Source organism: Pristiophorus japonicus, chromosome 17 (assembly GCF_044704955.1).
Source record: "Pristiophorus japonicus isolate sPriJap1 chromosome 17, sPriJap1.hap1, whole genome shotgun sequence".
Lineage (NCBI taxonomy): Eukaryota > Metazoa > Chordata > Chondrichthyes > Pristiophoridae > Pristiophorus > Pristiophorus japonicus.
In genome coordinates, this window is record NC_091993.1 from 9,740,858 (window position 1) to 9,754,992 (window position 14,135).

The window sequence follows — 14,135 nt, forward strand, 5'->3', positions numbered from 1 at the left end:
GCTGCCGGGTTTCCTACACTACAGCAGTGATCACACTTCAAACAGTACATCATTGGCTGTAAAGGGCTTTGGGACTTCCTGAAGTTGTGAAGGCGCGATATAAAAAATAGAATATAGTGAGAACCAGTCAATTTCCCATGCTCCCTGGGTTAAGGAAAATAATAGATGCAACCTTACTGGCTTACCTAGGTGTTGGTCAACTTCCAAGTTAAACTATTCCAAAATTAGCTGCTTCAATTTAGAAGCTGCCAGGGAACTCTCACCCATTCTCTCTCAGAGAAAAAGACCCGTTGGACACCCGACTCAAAGCTGAGATCAGGAGCTTGATCTGCCGGCTGGTCAACCTCAGAGGGCTCCAGCTTGGGATTATCCTCAAGAACTGTGGGCAAATGACATCATAGAATTTTACAGCACAGGAGGCCATTCGGCCCATTGTGTCTGCGCCGGTCGACAAAGAGCTACCCAGCCTAATCCCACTTTCCAGCTCTCGGTCCATAGCCCTGTAAGTTACAGCATCTCAAGTGCACATCCAAGTACTTTTTAAATGTGAGGAGGGTTTCTGCCTCTACCACCCTTTCAGGCAGTGAGTTCCAGGCCCCCACCACCCTCTGGGTGAAATGCATTCTCCTCAAAACCCCTCTAAACCTCCTACCAATTACTTTAAATCTATGCCTCCTCGTTATTGACCCCTCTGCTAAAGGAAATAGGTCCTCCCTATCCACTCTATCTAGGCCCCACATAATTTTATACACCTCAATAAGGTCTCCCCTCAGCCTCCTCTGTTCGAAAGAAAACAACCCCAGCCTATCCAATCTTTCCTCATAGCTAAAATTCTCCAGTCCAGGCAACATCCTTGTAAATCTCCTCTGTACCCTCTCTAGTGCAATCACATCTTTCCTGTAATCCAGAATGGCTGTCAACACTGAACGAAAACCGTCTTTGTTGATAACCGAAGATGTTTGTCAATGGTCATTACAACTGATTGGAGTATTATCTGCTCTCGGGACTGCTATTCCGTATGTCTACACAGCATGAAACACTTACCACTGACTCCATATCTTGCAGTGTTATTGGTTTCTGAAGCATCATCTTATACAAGGGTCTGATAAAGAATCCTGCAGAATAAAGGACAAAAAATCTCACTGAATTCATGCAACTGTAGATAATTTGTATAGGACACCATCGTCAGTAAATCACCCCATCTACAATACTTAGCACAACATTCCTGCCTTGAACGCAATTTATGAAGTTTCCAAAAAAAATCCCAGATTTAAAAATAAATGCATAAAATTGAACCATAACTTCAAGGTAAATCTATGTACCTACCATCTAACAATTTTCCATGGTAAACTGCCATTCCAGCCACACGACCTATGAACTTAAAGTAGGATACGTGCTCCTCATTGCATAGCCCAGAGTTTGGATTTATCTGCAAGGTGTAATTGTCCCTGGAGGAAAAAGAACGATAGTGGATTGGATAAGATGATTGGAGTCCAGTCACTGGTCACACATTACAAGCAGTGGGCAAATCACACTAACGGAAAAACACACATAACCTAATCAAAAAACATTAAAATATAACAGAAGAAAAGAGGTTAACAACATTGAGCCACTACTTTACACAGTCTGCAACCACCTTCTTTATCTCCACATTAATGCTGTCTCACCCCTGCACAGCATTACGAACACTGCAAAAACCCACGACATCTACACTGAAGGGATGGTGCAACATGTAATAGAATGTTCAAAATTCCTCAAACTTAAGCATTCTGACACGACTACAATGGAGTGGTTTCAAGGTGGAAAGGATTTACTTACGTGGCAGAGTATTCAAACAACCCATAATAAGGATTGAACATCTCCTTGGAGAGGAGGAAAAACCACTCCCTGGCAACGCCTCCATAATCCAAGCCTTTTTCAGAATCAAACTCAATCCACAGCCTGGCTTTGAGGAACTCGACTCTCTTCACAGACGTTATCTTTCTGTAGGAATCTTCCAAGATTGTGTTACGACGTAACTTCATTTCAAATCTATTTGGACCGTCAGTCTGCCAAAAAGAAAATCAAAACTGAAAAGGGGTGAGGGGGGGATATTTACAATTTAATGATGACTTGGTTTTGTAGATACGCACACAGCCAGGAAAGAAAGATAATAATTACAAATATAAAAATGTACATGTAAAAAAAAATTAAAATCTTACACTTCAATAGTGCCACTTATGCCCTCAAGACATTCCACAGCAAGTTACACCAACAAATTACTTTTTGAAGTGCAGTCACTGTTATTTTTGTAGGCAGTCAATTTGTGTGCAGCAAGATCCCACAAACAGGAACAGGATGAGTGACCAGTTAGTGTGTTTTAGCGGTCCTGTTTCAGGGAGAAATATTGACAAGATCACAAGAACACCCTGCTCTTCTTGAAAACAGCTTTTACAGCCATTCGTGCAAGTAGACGGGGCCTTGCTTTGAAGTCTCGGTCTTTCGGGTGAGACGTTAGACCGAGGCCCCGTCTGCTCTCAGGTGGACGCAAAAGATCGCATAGCACTATTTCGAAAAGGTTAGGGGAGTTATCCCCGGTGTCCTGGCCGATATTTCTCCCTCAATCAACATAACAAAAATAGATGATCTGGTCATTATCGCAATGCTATTTTTGAGAGCTTGCTGTGTGCAAATTGGCTGCCGCGTTTCCTACATTACAACAGCGACCACACTCCCAAAGTACTTCAATGACTGTAAAGCGCTTTGAGACGTCCGGTGGTTGTGAAAGGTGCTATATAAATCCAAGTGTTTCTTTTTTCTTTCTTATTCTCCAGACTGACATAAACAGGCATTCTTAGCCTGTAGGGTGATTTCACAAAACTAAGTTAGGTGGCTCCGATGGTACTCAGGCTGGTTTGAAGTCACATCACCCTCTGTTTAAAATGGAGTTGGTCGATGTCACTCCCTTGCAATCAATGTCACTGGAGCAGCCTGGCAGATAACAAGAGTGTGTCCATATCAGCAGCAAAAACTGGTGTTTTCATAAAAGAAATCATCCAAATTTAAGGCAACTTTAAGACAATTTTCTTCGAGCACTCCCTTAGAATGTGCTTCTGCTTTAACTTTTGGCTGCAATGGAAGAAGAACTCGAGAGTTAATTGAAAGTTACTATTCGTAAAGACAATGGCCTAATCCGAACTTGAGTAACTCTTAGCTGGCCAAACTTCCCTAAATGGTCAGAAGTGACGTAGCTGGCTGGTTACGCCCCCTTTGGCTGAAAAAAAAACTGACCTAAAAAAAATCGTAACTGAGTTAAATTGGTGCAAATTGATTGGGGAAACTGGTTTTTCAACTTAGGCCAAAAAGGGCAGCCTGCTCCAAAAAAACGGTGCAAATCACGGGGGAGAATTGAGCCCTATATGATGAAAATAGTTTACAAAGCATTGTACTCTAGAGACTACATGGTTAAATGTGACTCATTATTCAATCATTTGTTTTATTGGTAAGTCATACCAGCAATATAAAGCTGTAAGTTAATCTTGCAGTGTCTCGTGTGGCTTATATTTTAGAACATACATTTTCTAAAGTGTAATCCCGATGGCCAATTTCAAAAATAGACTGCATTCTATTTTTAGTTAGTATGGTAAGTTTGTTCCCCTTTGGTTTCAGTGATGTACAACACCTTGTATACAGTCACTGAAGTGTTGTCACCGTTGTAATGTGGGAAATGTGGCAGCCATTGCGCGCACAGCAAGCTCCCACAAGCAGCAATGTGATAATGACCAGATATTCCATTTTTGTTATGTCGACTGAGGAAGAAATGTCGGCCGGGACACCAGGGATAACTCCCCCATATCTTTTCAAAATAGTGTTATGGGATCTTTTATGTCCACCTGAGGGGGGGGCAGACGGGGCCTCGGTTAAACGTCTCATCCAAAAGACCAAGACTTCAAAGCATGGCCCTGTCTGCTTGTTTGGGTGGCTGCAATTTTGAAGAAGAACAGTGATTAACAGTACTTAATTGGCTGCAAAGCTTGGGGACATCCTGAGGTTGTGTAAGGCGCTATATCAATAGAAGGTCTTTCTCGAGTGACTCCCAAATTGTTCTGGCCCTCGGGGACATCAGCAGCTCGTCATAACTACTCCCAGAATGCTTGTGTGTTCCGTGCCAGCACCACTGGAACCGAGCACACTGAAGTCAGAGAGGGAAACGTTCCCCGCCGTTGTGACTGCAATACTCACAGGCTTACGCAGCTTTTTCCTGAAATAATCGTACTTCTGTTTGTAATCTCTTGAGTAAGGCACAGCCTGTAATTTGAAACAGGACCAAAATCAGCACATACCAGACTTTTTATACATACACTTTTGATCAACGTGTCAATTTAATTTAATAGTCTACTCTATTTACATTATACCAAAAAGGTGGACCGTGGAAACTCAGCAGTGTGGAGCTTCCAAGACCGACAGGTTTGAAGATTGAAATGTAAAATTCCAAACTCGTAAAAAAATTGTAGATTTTTTTTTTACTTACGGGTCCAGTGATGGCGACAGTCTGTAAGCGAGGGTCCTCCCACTGGGTAGCTTTGGTGTCTGCCAGAAAACAGTTTATATTTATTTCCCTTTATTTATCCAAAGAAAATGTTATAGACATGAAAGCAAATGCAGGCTACAAATATATTCAATGTTTGTCAATTGATGCCAACAATAACTCTTCAAAATTGTAAAAAATGTCATACTCACTATGGTCTATATAGAAAACTCTACCATCGGAGTGTGTTCTCTCCTCCCAGCCAGGCTGCAGCAAAATGTTTTATAAAAAAAAGCTCTTTACAGAAAAGGTTGACCAAATAATGAAAATACAACTTCAATGCGGTTTGCACCAATATACCAAGGTAAAACACGAATAGCAATAATTTTTCTTTTCCAAAAATAAAGATACAGTTTAAGCTATGTATAATAGATTTGGAAGAGCGATAGAGAGGGGAGAGAGCAAGAGAGAAAACGAGAGAAAGAGAGGGGGTGTAGAGAGAGAGAGAGAGAGAGAGGGGGTGTAGAGAGAGAGAGAGAGAGAGAGAGAGAGAGAGAGAGAGAGGGGGTGTAGAGAGAGAGAGAGAGAGAGGGGGTGTAGAGAGAGAGAGAGAGAGAGAGGGGGGTGTAGAAAGAGAGAGAGAGAGAGAGAGAGAGGGTGTAGAGAGAGAGAGAGAGAGGGGTGTAGAGAGAGAGAGAGAGAGATGGGGTGTAGAGAGAGAGAGGAGCTGTAGAGAGAGAGAGGGGGGGTGTAGAGGGGGGTGGTGGAAAGAGACAGAGAGAGGGAGAGGTGGCAGCAACAGAGGGGAAGGGTGGGGGGGGGAAAAGAGAGCGAGAGCGAGAGGGGGGAAAGAGAGCGAGAGCGGGAGGGGGGGGGGGAGGGGGGTGAAAGAGAGAGAGCAAAGGGGGGGTGAAGAGACCGAGAGCAGGGAGGGCGGGGAGAGAAAGAGGAGATTAACTTACAGGAAGTGGTCCAAGGTCTAAAGGATCTAACGATGGTCTTTGCCTCATGTGAACTGGAATTTTCAATCTTGGGTCCTCCTGGTTACAAGATTAAAGCACAGAATTAGCAAACAATAAATACATACTCAACTGAATTAGCAGATACAAGAACAAGCTATTTCACCCTTTCTGTCTAATCCACATGATTAAATCAATGACAAGCACACATTTTATAACTTGCTACTTCCTACTGCCATTTCAGTTGTGATTTAATAGATAAATGCCAGATTGACACTGGGTATTAAACCAACTTGCATGTACTCCTACAGTTTAAAAAGAACACTTAAAGTGAACCCACCCTCACTGGCTCTCAGGAACCTCCTTCAAACCCACCTCTTTGACCAAGCATTTGCTCATCTCTCCTAATCTCCTTTGGCTCCCTATCTATTTTTTCCTCTCACACTACTCATTAAAGGTACTATAATAAATGCAATATTTTGTTGCTTTGATCACATCTTCTAATTCTTTCCTTTTGTCTTTTACAAATCTGAAGAGGTTCAACTCATTTCCTTTGTTAGAACATTTTTGCAATTGCTTATCTTAAACTATGATTTATCAATAGTCATAACACAACTCCAGTTTATTCATTTTGCCCCATAATTTTATGCACTTTTAACATTATTTCTTAAACCTAATTTTCAGAGAGGAATAATCGGAGTTCACTTAATTAATCCCTTAGTGAATGTATCGCCAGACTGTCCTTTCCCTGGATGCTTTCCACAGCTTTAAAGTAGAGACCCAAATGAAACAAGGTTCCAATTCTGACCAATGGTGCAGGATTTCAGAAGGATTTCATTTGGCTTTCCCTCTATAGTTCCTTGCTACACATTCAATTTTGTTTTAAATCATACTTGCAGCATCACAATGCGTCAAACCATAATAAACAGCACTGAGCAGCTGAGCCTGTAGATCCAGGTGGTTCATGGTTCAATCCCCACTCTGTGCTGAGCGGGCTGATCCCAATCAGCGTGGTGGTGGTAGAGGAGCTAAAATTTGCCTCAGGGTCTCCACCGTGATCATTTATCCAAGTAGCAGAAACGTCACAGAAGTTTGGGATACCATAGATGTTTTAGTTTGGAATTTACTAATAAAATGTCATATCTCTATTGAATTCAGGACCTAATTAAACACTACTTAAAATAATCAATTGTCAATGCACTATACAATGAGCGTTAGTACTATTTACTGATAATGTCCTTCCATACAGCAGAGCAGATCAATATTGACCCAATGCAACGCGTGGGGGTGGGAGTGGAAGGGGGAGAGCAAAGATAACCAAAGAAAGCCAAGGATTCTCATTTTATCATGGAGGGAGGGGGATCAAAGATCTATTTAACGTGAGGATATGCAGCAATAGCTGGGATTCACATTTTCAGTTGTGATCTGAAGGGCAAGTATATACAAGGCGTAGTGTCCCAGTCTGGGGCCAGCCAGTTGAGGGTCCCTGGAATCCTGGAGCAGCTCCACAAGATCACATTTAGCTCAAAGTGGGCAGAACCTCATAGTTTATACCAAAAGTCTCAGATCTGGTATGACTCCTTACCCCATTGTAACGTATGTACCCGTGAATATGCTCGCAGGTTAGTAGAGCTGTTGAGTTGGGTGCGGTTTGGCCAGTCACACGATGTTCACAGGACTCAATAAAACCCCAGCCAGTTGGGTTCGGAGGATCCACGATGAAGCAGATGGTTGTGAGCCTGGTGGGTGAACTGGTAACGTGTAGTGTGATTGTTAAACCTACTGCTAATAAACCAACTAGTTCTTAATAGCAATGTGTTGCTATGAATTCTTAAGCAAAGAACCCATGAAGCAAATACATTGCACCCATGATGTAGTTTGATGCAATTCTGCTGCTCGGAGATCAAGGGTTTGGCCATTTGAATTACTATTTACATTTAAATATCTCTTGAATTCAGCTGCAAATATAAAAGCCAAGCTATAAGTGGAGCATTAGTGGAATCTGCATTCAGTAGACATATATATGAAGTTATTTCAATGCATAGACTACTTAGCAAACACATCAACTGTAAGCACTACACAAGTACTATAAAATCCCCTTGTCTTAATTATACATTTCAAAGTCTCCTTACCCATGTTGTAGTTTTGCTGTTGTGATCAATGAAGAACGATCTACCATTGGTTATCGATCGGATTTCCCAGCCTGGAGGGAGAAAACCCATTTCATATTTCCGTTGATGGCTTGGGGAATTTTGTGGAGAATCCTGAGGAGAGATTGGAGGAGGAAGATATGCTGTGGGACTCCGACAGGGCTTCGGCTGTACTGCTTCACTCGTGGTCTGTGCACAAAAATAAGAGACATAACTTAAGACAAACTGCAGTTACTTAGGAATGGCTTTGGTTTATTTTGTGGGGGCTGACATTTAAAAGGCAAATTTCTGCAATCCTTACCAAATATGGTTACTGGTTGCTAAATGAGTGGATTGATGGAGGACTGAGGTTTCGGGAAGCAGTTTTACAACCCTCAGTCTACACCAAGCCTCACATTGGTGTTGATAATGGACAAGACTGGCTTGGAGGATATTTACAGGCCTGTCAAAGGGAACATCTCTAGAGGAAGAGACCAGCAAAAGTAAGAGAGCAAAATAATACTGAGAGACAACAGTAACCATAAAAAAAAAAAGAGGAATAGATCACTACCGTAGTGGCAGAAATGGCAAAAGAAACAATTTGATCTGCTTAAAAAGGGAATCCATTGGGAAGCACTCAAGAGTAGTGAGACAGAGGTAGGTGAGGAAAAGGCTGGAGTGCAAGATTCAGCAAGTGTGCAATGTGTTCGGATATTCAGTGCACATATGAAAGCAGTTAGCAACCGTGGGAACAAAAGTAGAATTGACAAGCAGAGAAATAATCTATTGGAACTACTCTGTTGAAATAATTTCAAGAGATATATTTGTAAAAATGTACCTCAACAAAATACACCACATTTGCAGTCAATGAAAACATACAAAACATTTGACTAAGTCTGAGACAGAATGTAGCTAAACTGCCCCCTCAGGTTCCACGAGAGCATTAGATTCATGTACAATCTGATTATCTGTGATACCACTTGCCTGCATAACAGGTCGTGTCCAACTGGTGGTGCGGTTATTGTGGTTGACATAGTAAGCTCTCCCTTTGTCATCTTTCTTCTCTTCCCAGCCCGGTGGTAATCCCGTTGAAGTGGGTAAAATCTAGCCCAGGCAACAGATAAAATTAAATTAGTAAATGAAGACCAACAAAGGAGAGTCACTGGAGGTAGAAAGTTTTGTAGCAATTAAACAAATAACAAAAAATAACTGTACATTTTGATTTGATAAGATGCTTTAAAACATTAAAATTCTCTTTGCAAACAGGATTTATTCGATAAAACCAAATGAGAATTCTATAGGATTTCTAAATGTGAACACCCATGGTACAGTTACATCAGGAAGGTACAAGGGAGAGCCTTTTCCTCTGGTGGGAGAGTTCAGAACAAGGGGACATAACCTTAAAGTTAGAGCCAGGCCGTTCAGGGGTGATGTCAGGAAGCACTTCTTCACACCATGGGTAGTGGAAATCAGGAACTTTCCCCACAAAAAGCTGTTGCGGCTCAGTCAATTGAACATTTCAAAAGTAAGATTGACAGATTTTGTTAGGCAAGGCGGGTAGATGGGGTTAAGATACAGATCAGCCATCATCTAATTGAATGGTGGGACAGGCTCAAGGGGCCGAATTACCTACTCCTGCTCCTATGTTCTGTACCCATGCACGCTCTTGAATATAGAGATTGTCTCTCAGGGAGGGCCGGATGATCTTGGTTTACACAGCTTTCCATTCCAGTGTCATCTGACATAAGAAAGACTGGATCGACGAGGCTTATATTCATTGGAATTTAGAAGAATAGAAACATATCAAATTCTGACAGGATTGGACAGGTTAGATGCAGGAAGAATGTTCCCGATGTTGGGGAAGTCTAGAACCAGGGGTCACAGTCTAAGGTTAAGGAGTAAGCCATTTAGGACCGAGAAGAGGAGAAACTTCTTCACTCAGAGAATTGTGAACCTGTGGAATTCTCTACCACAGAAAGTTGTTGAGGCCACTTCGTTAGATATATTCAAAAGGGAGTTAGGCGTGGCCCTTGCGGCTAAAGGGATCAAGGGGTATGGAGAGAAAGCAGGAATCGGGTACTGAGGGAATGATCAGCCATGATCTTATTGAATGGTGGTGCAGGCTCGAAGGGCCGAATGGCCTACTCCTGCACCTATTTTCTATGTTTCTATGTAAAACATAAGTTGCAATCCAAGTGAGGCGAGTCCAATGATGTTGGCCATCTTCTCTTTATCTTCAATAACACACAGCTGTTTTGGGTGGTTTGCCATTGGCAGCTTGGATGAGAAATAGAAAATTTCATCCAATAAGCGGTCAGCTAAACTAATGAGCAATCCTTGGATTTAGACTCAACATTCTGGTCAGTTTCAATTACTCAACCTCCTGAGCTACTGGCCACCCCGGTTAACTGATTTTAAATTAGCCATGGTAGATACGGACCGCATCTGCTGACACCTCCAAAAGGATATTTCAAAATCCAATCGGGAGGCAGAGAAACCCAACCAAAGACATTGGTCCTTCAACTTTATGCCACATGGAGCTTTCTTCCAGTGTCCTTCTGTATCTCATTGGGAATTTTCTGCAGGCTTAAAGGAAAGTGAAGAAGCTTTCCCAGACCATGTGCCTCACCTAGCAACGTGATTGAGCCCCAACCATCTGAAACCGTTGGACAGTCACTCAATGGAGTTTCTTTGGCAGACTTGGTATGGACGCAGCCGCTAGGGCTGTTTTATTCCCCCCCCCCCCCCCGCCACTCCCACCCTCCGCTCAGGTTTGTGCATAAAACGTCCGGTGCCACAAAAGGAGTCTCTGCCCACCTTTCCCGTAATTCTGTGTTTCAACCTTTTCAGTCGGGTTTCAGCCCTGCCACAACACTGAAACGGCCCGTATCAAAATCACAAATGATATCCCATGTGACCACAGTGCACTCTCCTCATCCTCATCGAGCTGTCTGCAGCCTTTGATACGACGGACTGCACCATCCGCCTCCAACGCCTCCCCCTCCACTGTTCAGCTGGGTGGGACGGTCCTCGCCTGCTTCCAATCCTCTCTGTCCAGTCGTAGCAAGAGAATCTCCTGCAATGGCTTTGCTTCTCACACAGTGGCCTCTGGATTTATCCTTGGTCATACACTATTTCTCACCGACGTGATGCTTTAATCATCCGAAAACACAACGACAGATTCCACATGCACGCCAACGACACCCAGCTCGACACTACCTCACCACCAGCTCTTTCAATCCCTTCACTGTCTCTGATTTTCCATGACCCTTGCCCAACATCCAGTATTGCAAGAGAAAAAAGTTCCTCCAAATAAATATTAAGACCAAAGCTATTGGGCTAGAAATTCGGTTTGAAAACGGTATTTTTCCACCAAAATTACCGTTTTCGTATCGCTACTGCTAGTAGGCCGGAAATTCAACCTTTAATTTGCGCAGCGGTAATAGTTGGCGTTGCACGAGGATTCACGGCGCAAACTGCGATCCTCGCCAACTTTAGTCAGAGGCTGACAGCGCTGCGAGAGAGGCCTTGGGGGGGCGGGGGAGGTGGGGGGGGGAAACCACCAAAAAAAAAGGGAACAAAGAAATAATTCACAAAACATTTACAAAACCCGTAGCTACTAAATCACTGAAAAATAATTTAAAAATACAAACTGTAACTTACCTTTTTGCAGGTCTGCTGGCAGAGCCGCACCGACAGGTTTGACCCTATCGGTATTCCAGGCGCAGAATACGGGTGCGGAGAGCGCCAAATTTTTGGCGAAAACGCTATTGCGGGTCTTGCACTGCAGCGCTCCTGTCCCCAGTGGTACGTGGAAAGCACCGCCACAAACAGGTGCCCAAGGTTCCCGCCGACTGGTTTTGCGTCAAATATGGTGAAATATCGCCAAAAACGCAGTCACAAAGTCGGCAAATTTCTAACCCATTGTCTTCGATCCCGACCACAAACTCCGCTCCCTCGCTACCAACTCCATTCGCCTCCCTGGCCACTGCCTGAGGCTGAACCAGACTGCATCCTATTTGAAAGAACAAGTGTGGGCTCCATGGGTTCTTGTATACAACAAGAATGCTGACCAGTTCCTGATCAGGATGGCTCCAGATAGCACAACATTCTGAAAGAAATGTCCTTAAAAGGGCTTCCTTCCATTGAATAACAGAGTATTTGCCTCTAAGGTAAGCACCGGAGGATATTTGACAAAATTCTAACAAGAAAATGGGCAAAACTTACAACTGGCAGCATGGGCTGTTCTTCTAGGACAGTCTGTGAACTCCCCCGTCTACTGGAATGACTCTTGAGAAAGTAAAACAGAACCCATAACACTTCAAAATAATCTGCATGGAGATTAAATGTTTTACAAATAACATTACTCAGTACAATGAAATACTGGGAGGGGCCAAGGTATAGGTGGTGGTGTGATAAGATTGAATGAGTGAACATACGATAGTAAGTATGAGACCAAAATATAGTCTTACTGATATCACACTAAACCAAATCATTCTGATTAAATCTATAGGTCGTGCAATACTGAACAATAAGTTTTAAATGTTTCACATTAGAAACTGTACACCAAGACTCATCTGGCTAGTAGTAAACACTTATTGTACAGGAAGACACTGGGGATTTGAACACGATGCTTGAGGAATGCAAGTGCACAAACTTTTTTAATTACAGGAAACCTAAAGCCAAATATTAACACGGATTTAAATTGCAGCAAGAGGTGTAAAAAATCTACCGTTGTACTCACTGAGCAGGAGCTGTGCCGATCTGCAGCTGTAAACCCCGAAGCCTGAAAGCGCCTGTTAAGTTCCTCCGCAAGTTGATTTTGCAAGTCGAAACCGGCATTCTGTCCTGTAGGTGTGTGGGGAGGCGGGGGTGACTGAGGGTTACAGGTACTGAATGCAGATTCATCATCCGTTAGAATCTCCCAGCTCTGCTAAAACAGTTTTGTTTTTAAAGCCGTCAGATCACATTGATCAAAAATGGCAAGTCATTTTAATGCACGTGCATATTTAGAGCGGCCCAATTGGTTAAAAAGACAATTTTATTTGAGCGATTAGAATTAGGTTTGACTCCATAATAGCATTTGTGCCCACTATATACTGAAATTTACAAGTTACAACCGACACCTGTTTACACCATTGTATAATTTTACCAACTCTTTCATTTCAGTTTACTTTTATAACCTGTAATATAATGGTCATGTGCAGATTTTTAAAAATAGTGAAAAGCATCGAAACTCACATCCGGAGAATCTCGGTTATTTTCAGGAGTTTCAGTTTCTTCGGATATCTGCCTCCGCGTACTGTATACGCGCTGTGCCTCCAGCTGGATGTTAGTTCGACAATGATTTATGTCAGATGCGCAGTCCCTGTAGGGGAATTATGGATAACTTCTTGTAAAGCAAAGGTTTATGGCGATACTTCTTTCCCAAACATTCCAAAACATTTCCCTTTTAATTCCAAATCTTTCACAGATATTGGGGTTTAATCAATGTTTTGACTCCGATAAAAGCTAAAACATAACTTTTCAATCAGAATTGATGCTGAAGAGTCCCTTGATTCATCAGAAATAGAGCGCAATCCCATTGCTCAACTTTAAAAGCAGGCCCCCCCCCCCAGACATTCAATCTTCTATTCTGCCAACATGAGCTGAGCTGCACAGATCTTTACGCAAATAATACAACTCTTAAATCAGCCAACAGAGGCCAGATTTTTGCAGTGCAGATTCACTCTTACCAATTTGATCTTTCAACCCTATATCTCCCAGCATTCAATGGAGCATTCCAGCAACATGAGGAGATGGCATGAAACACGAAAGCAGGGAAGAAAAAAAAAATCAGTACTACTGAACTCAAAAGGAAGCAATTTCAAACTTCAAATGAGGGCCCTTTTTGCTTGAAAGTCTGAGAATCCACCGCTGTAGTTATTGGTCTCCAATTGCTCCGTGAAAATGTGCCATGTGCCATGATCCTCAGCCATTGGGGTCAGAAAAGTCCCAATTTACTCCTGAGCTCAGTTAACTTAACTTTGACAGGAAGGCAGCTGGGGTACAAGAGTTGACCTCTGTCTACCTACGTATGCTGAGAGAGTGAGATGGAGAGAAGGTCAGCCAGAGTTCTTGCTCATGATCGCTATCAAGTGACCCCCCCCCCCCCCGGCTGCTGGAAAGTATGTGCGTACAATGGATAGGGACAGAAGTGGGCTCAGGTGCAAATCTTTCTCTCCCCAAAAGGAGGGCAGTGTGCCAATACTCACCTGCCTGGCTCAGGTGTAGATTGGCCAAGCTGACAAAGGATTCTAGACACCAAGTGAAACCACGTCTAACATAAGTCACTACTTTCTGAAGAGAACTGGAGAAAAGTGAAGGCAAATACATTTATTTTTGTTTAATAGTCATTAAAAGCATTTGAAGGCAATGAGGTGGTACAGTGAGCTAGGCACTGCCTATAGTTATCAATTCAGCAGAGACTAAATGGGATGAAAGTTTCTGTTTGTTGGCTGCAAGAGTCATGCGAAATGAGTTTAGGCAGTTTCCATTTCC

At 42.8% G+C, this 14,135-nt stretch overlaps 1 protein-coding gene across 3 annotated transcripts in view; it reads right to left on the reverse strand.

The window, feature by feature from the left end:
* LOC139227528 (E3 ubiquitin-protein ligase NEDD4-like) overlaps positions 1 to 14,135 on the reverse strand; it is a 131,141-nt gene that overhangs the window by 10,353 nt on the left and 106,653 nt on the right. The window contains exons 10-21 of one of the 3 annotated variants that reach the window (XM_070858331.1): positions 12,837 to 12,963; positions 12,340 to 12,525; positions 11,823 to 11,885; positions 8,580 to 8,699; positions 7,599 to 7,805; positions 5,470 to 5,547; positions 4,720 to 4,774; positions 4,511 to 4,569; positions 4,222 to 4,287; positions 1,819 to 2,048; positions 1,327 to 1,448; positions 1,045 to 1,115 (exon numbers count right to left, since the gene is read on the reverse strand). In XM_070858331.1, the coding sequence (XP_070714432.1) occupies positions 1,045 to 1,115; positions 1,327 to 1,448; positions 1,819 to 2,048; positions 4,222 to 4,287; positions 4,511 to 4,569; positions 4,720 to 4,774; positions 5,470 to 5,547; positions 7,599 to 7,805; positions 8,580 to 8,699; positions 11,823 to 11,885; positions 12,340 to 12,525; positions 12,837 to 12,963 (1,384 nt within the window). Of the gene's footprint in view, positions 1 to 1,044; positions 1,116 to 1,326; positions 1,449 to 1,818; positions 2,049 to 4,221; positions 4,288 to 4,510; positions 4,570 to 4,719; positions 4,775 to 5,469; positions 5,548 to 7,598; positions 7,806 to 8,579; positions 8,700 to 11,822; positions 11,886 to 12,339; positions 12,529 to 12,836; positions 12,964 to 14,135 lie in introns of all 3 variants that reach the window. The other 2 variants (XM_070858330.1, XM_070858332.1) reach the window with 2 other exon arrangements.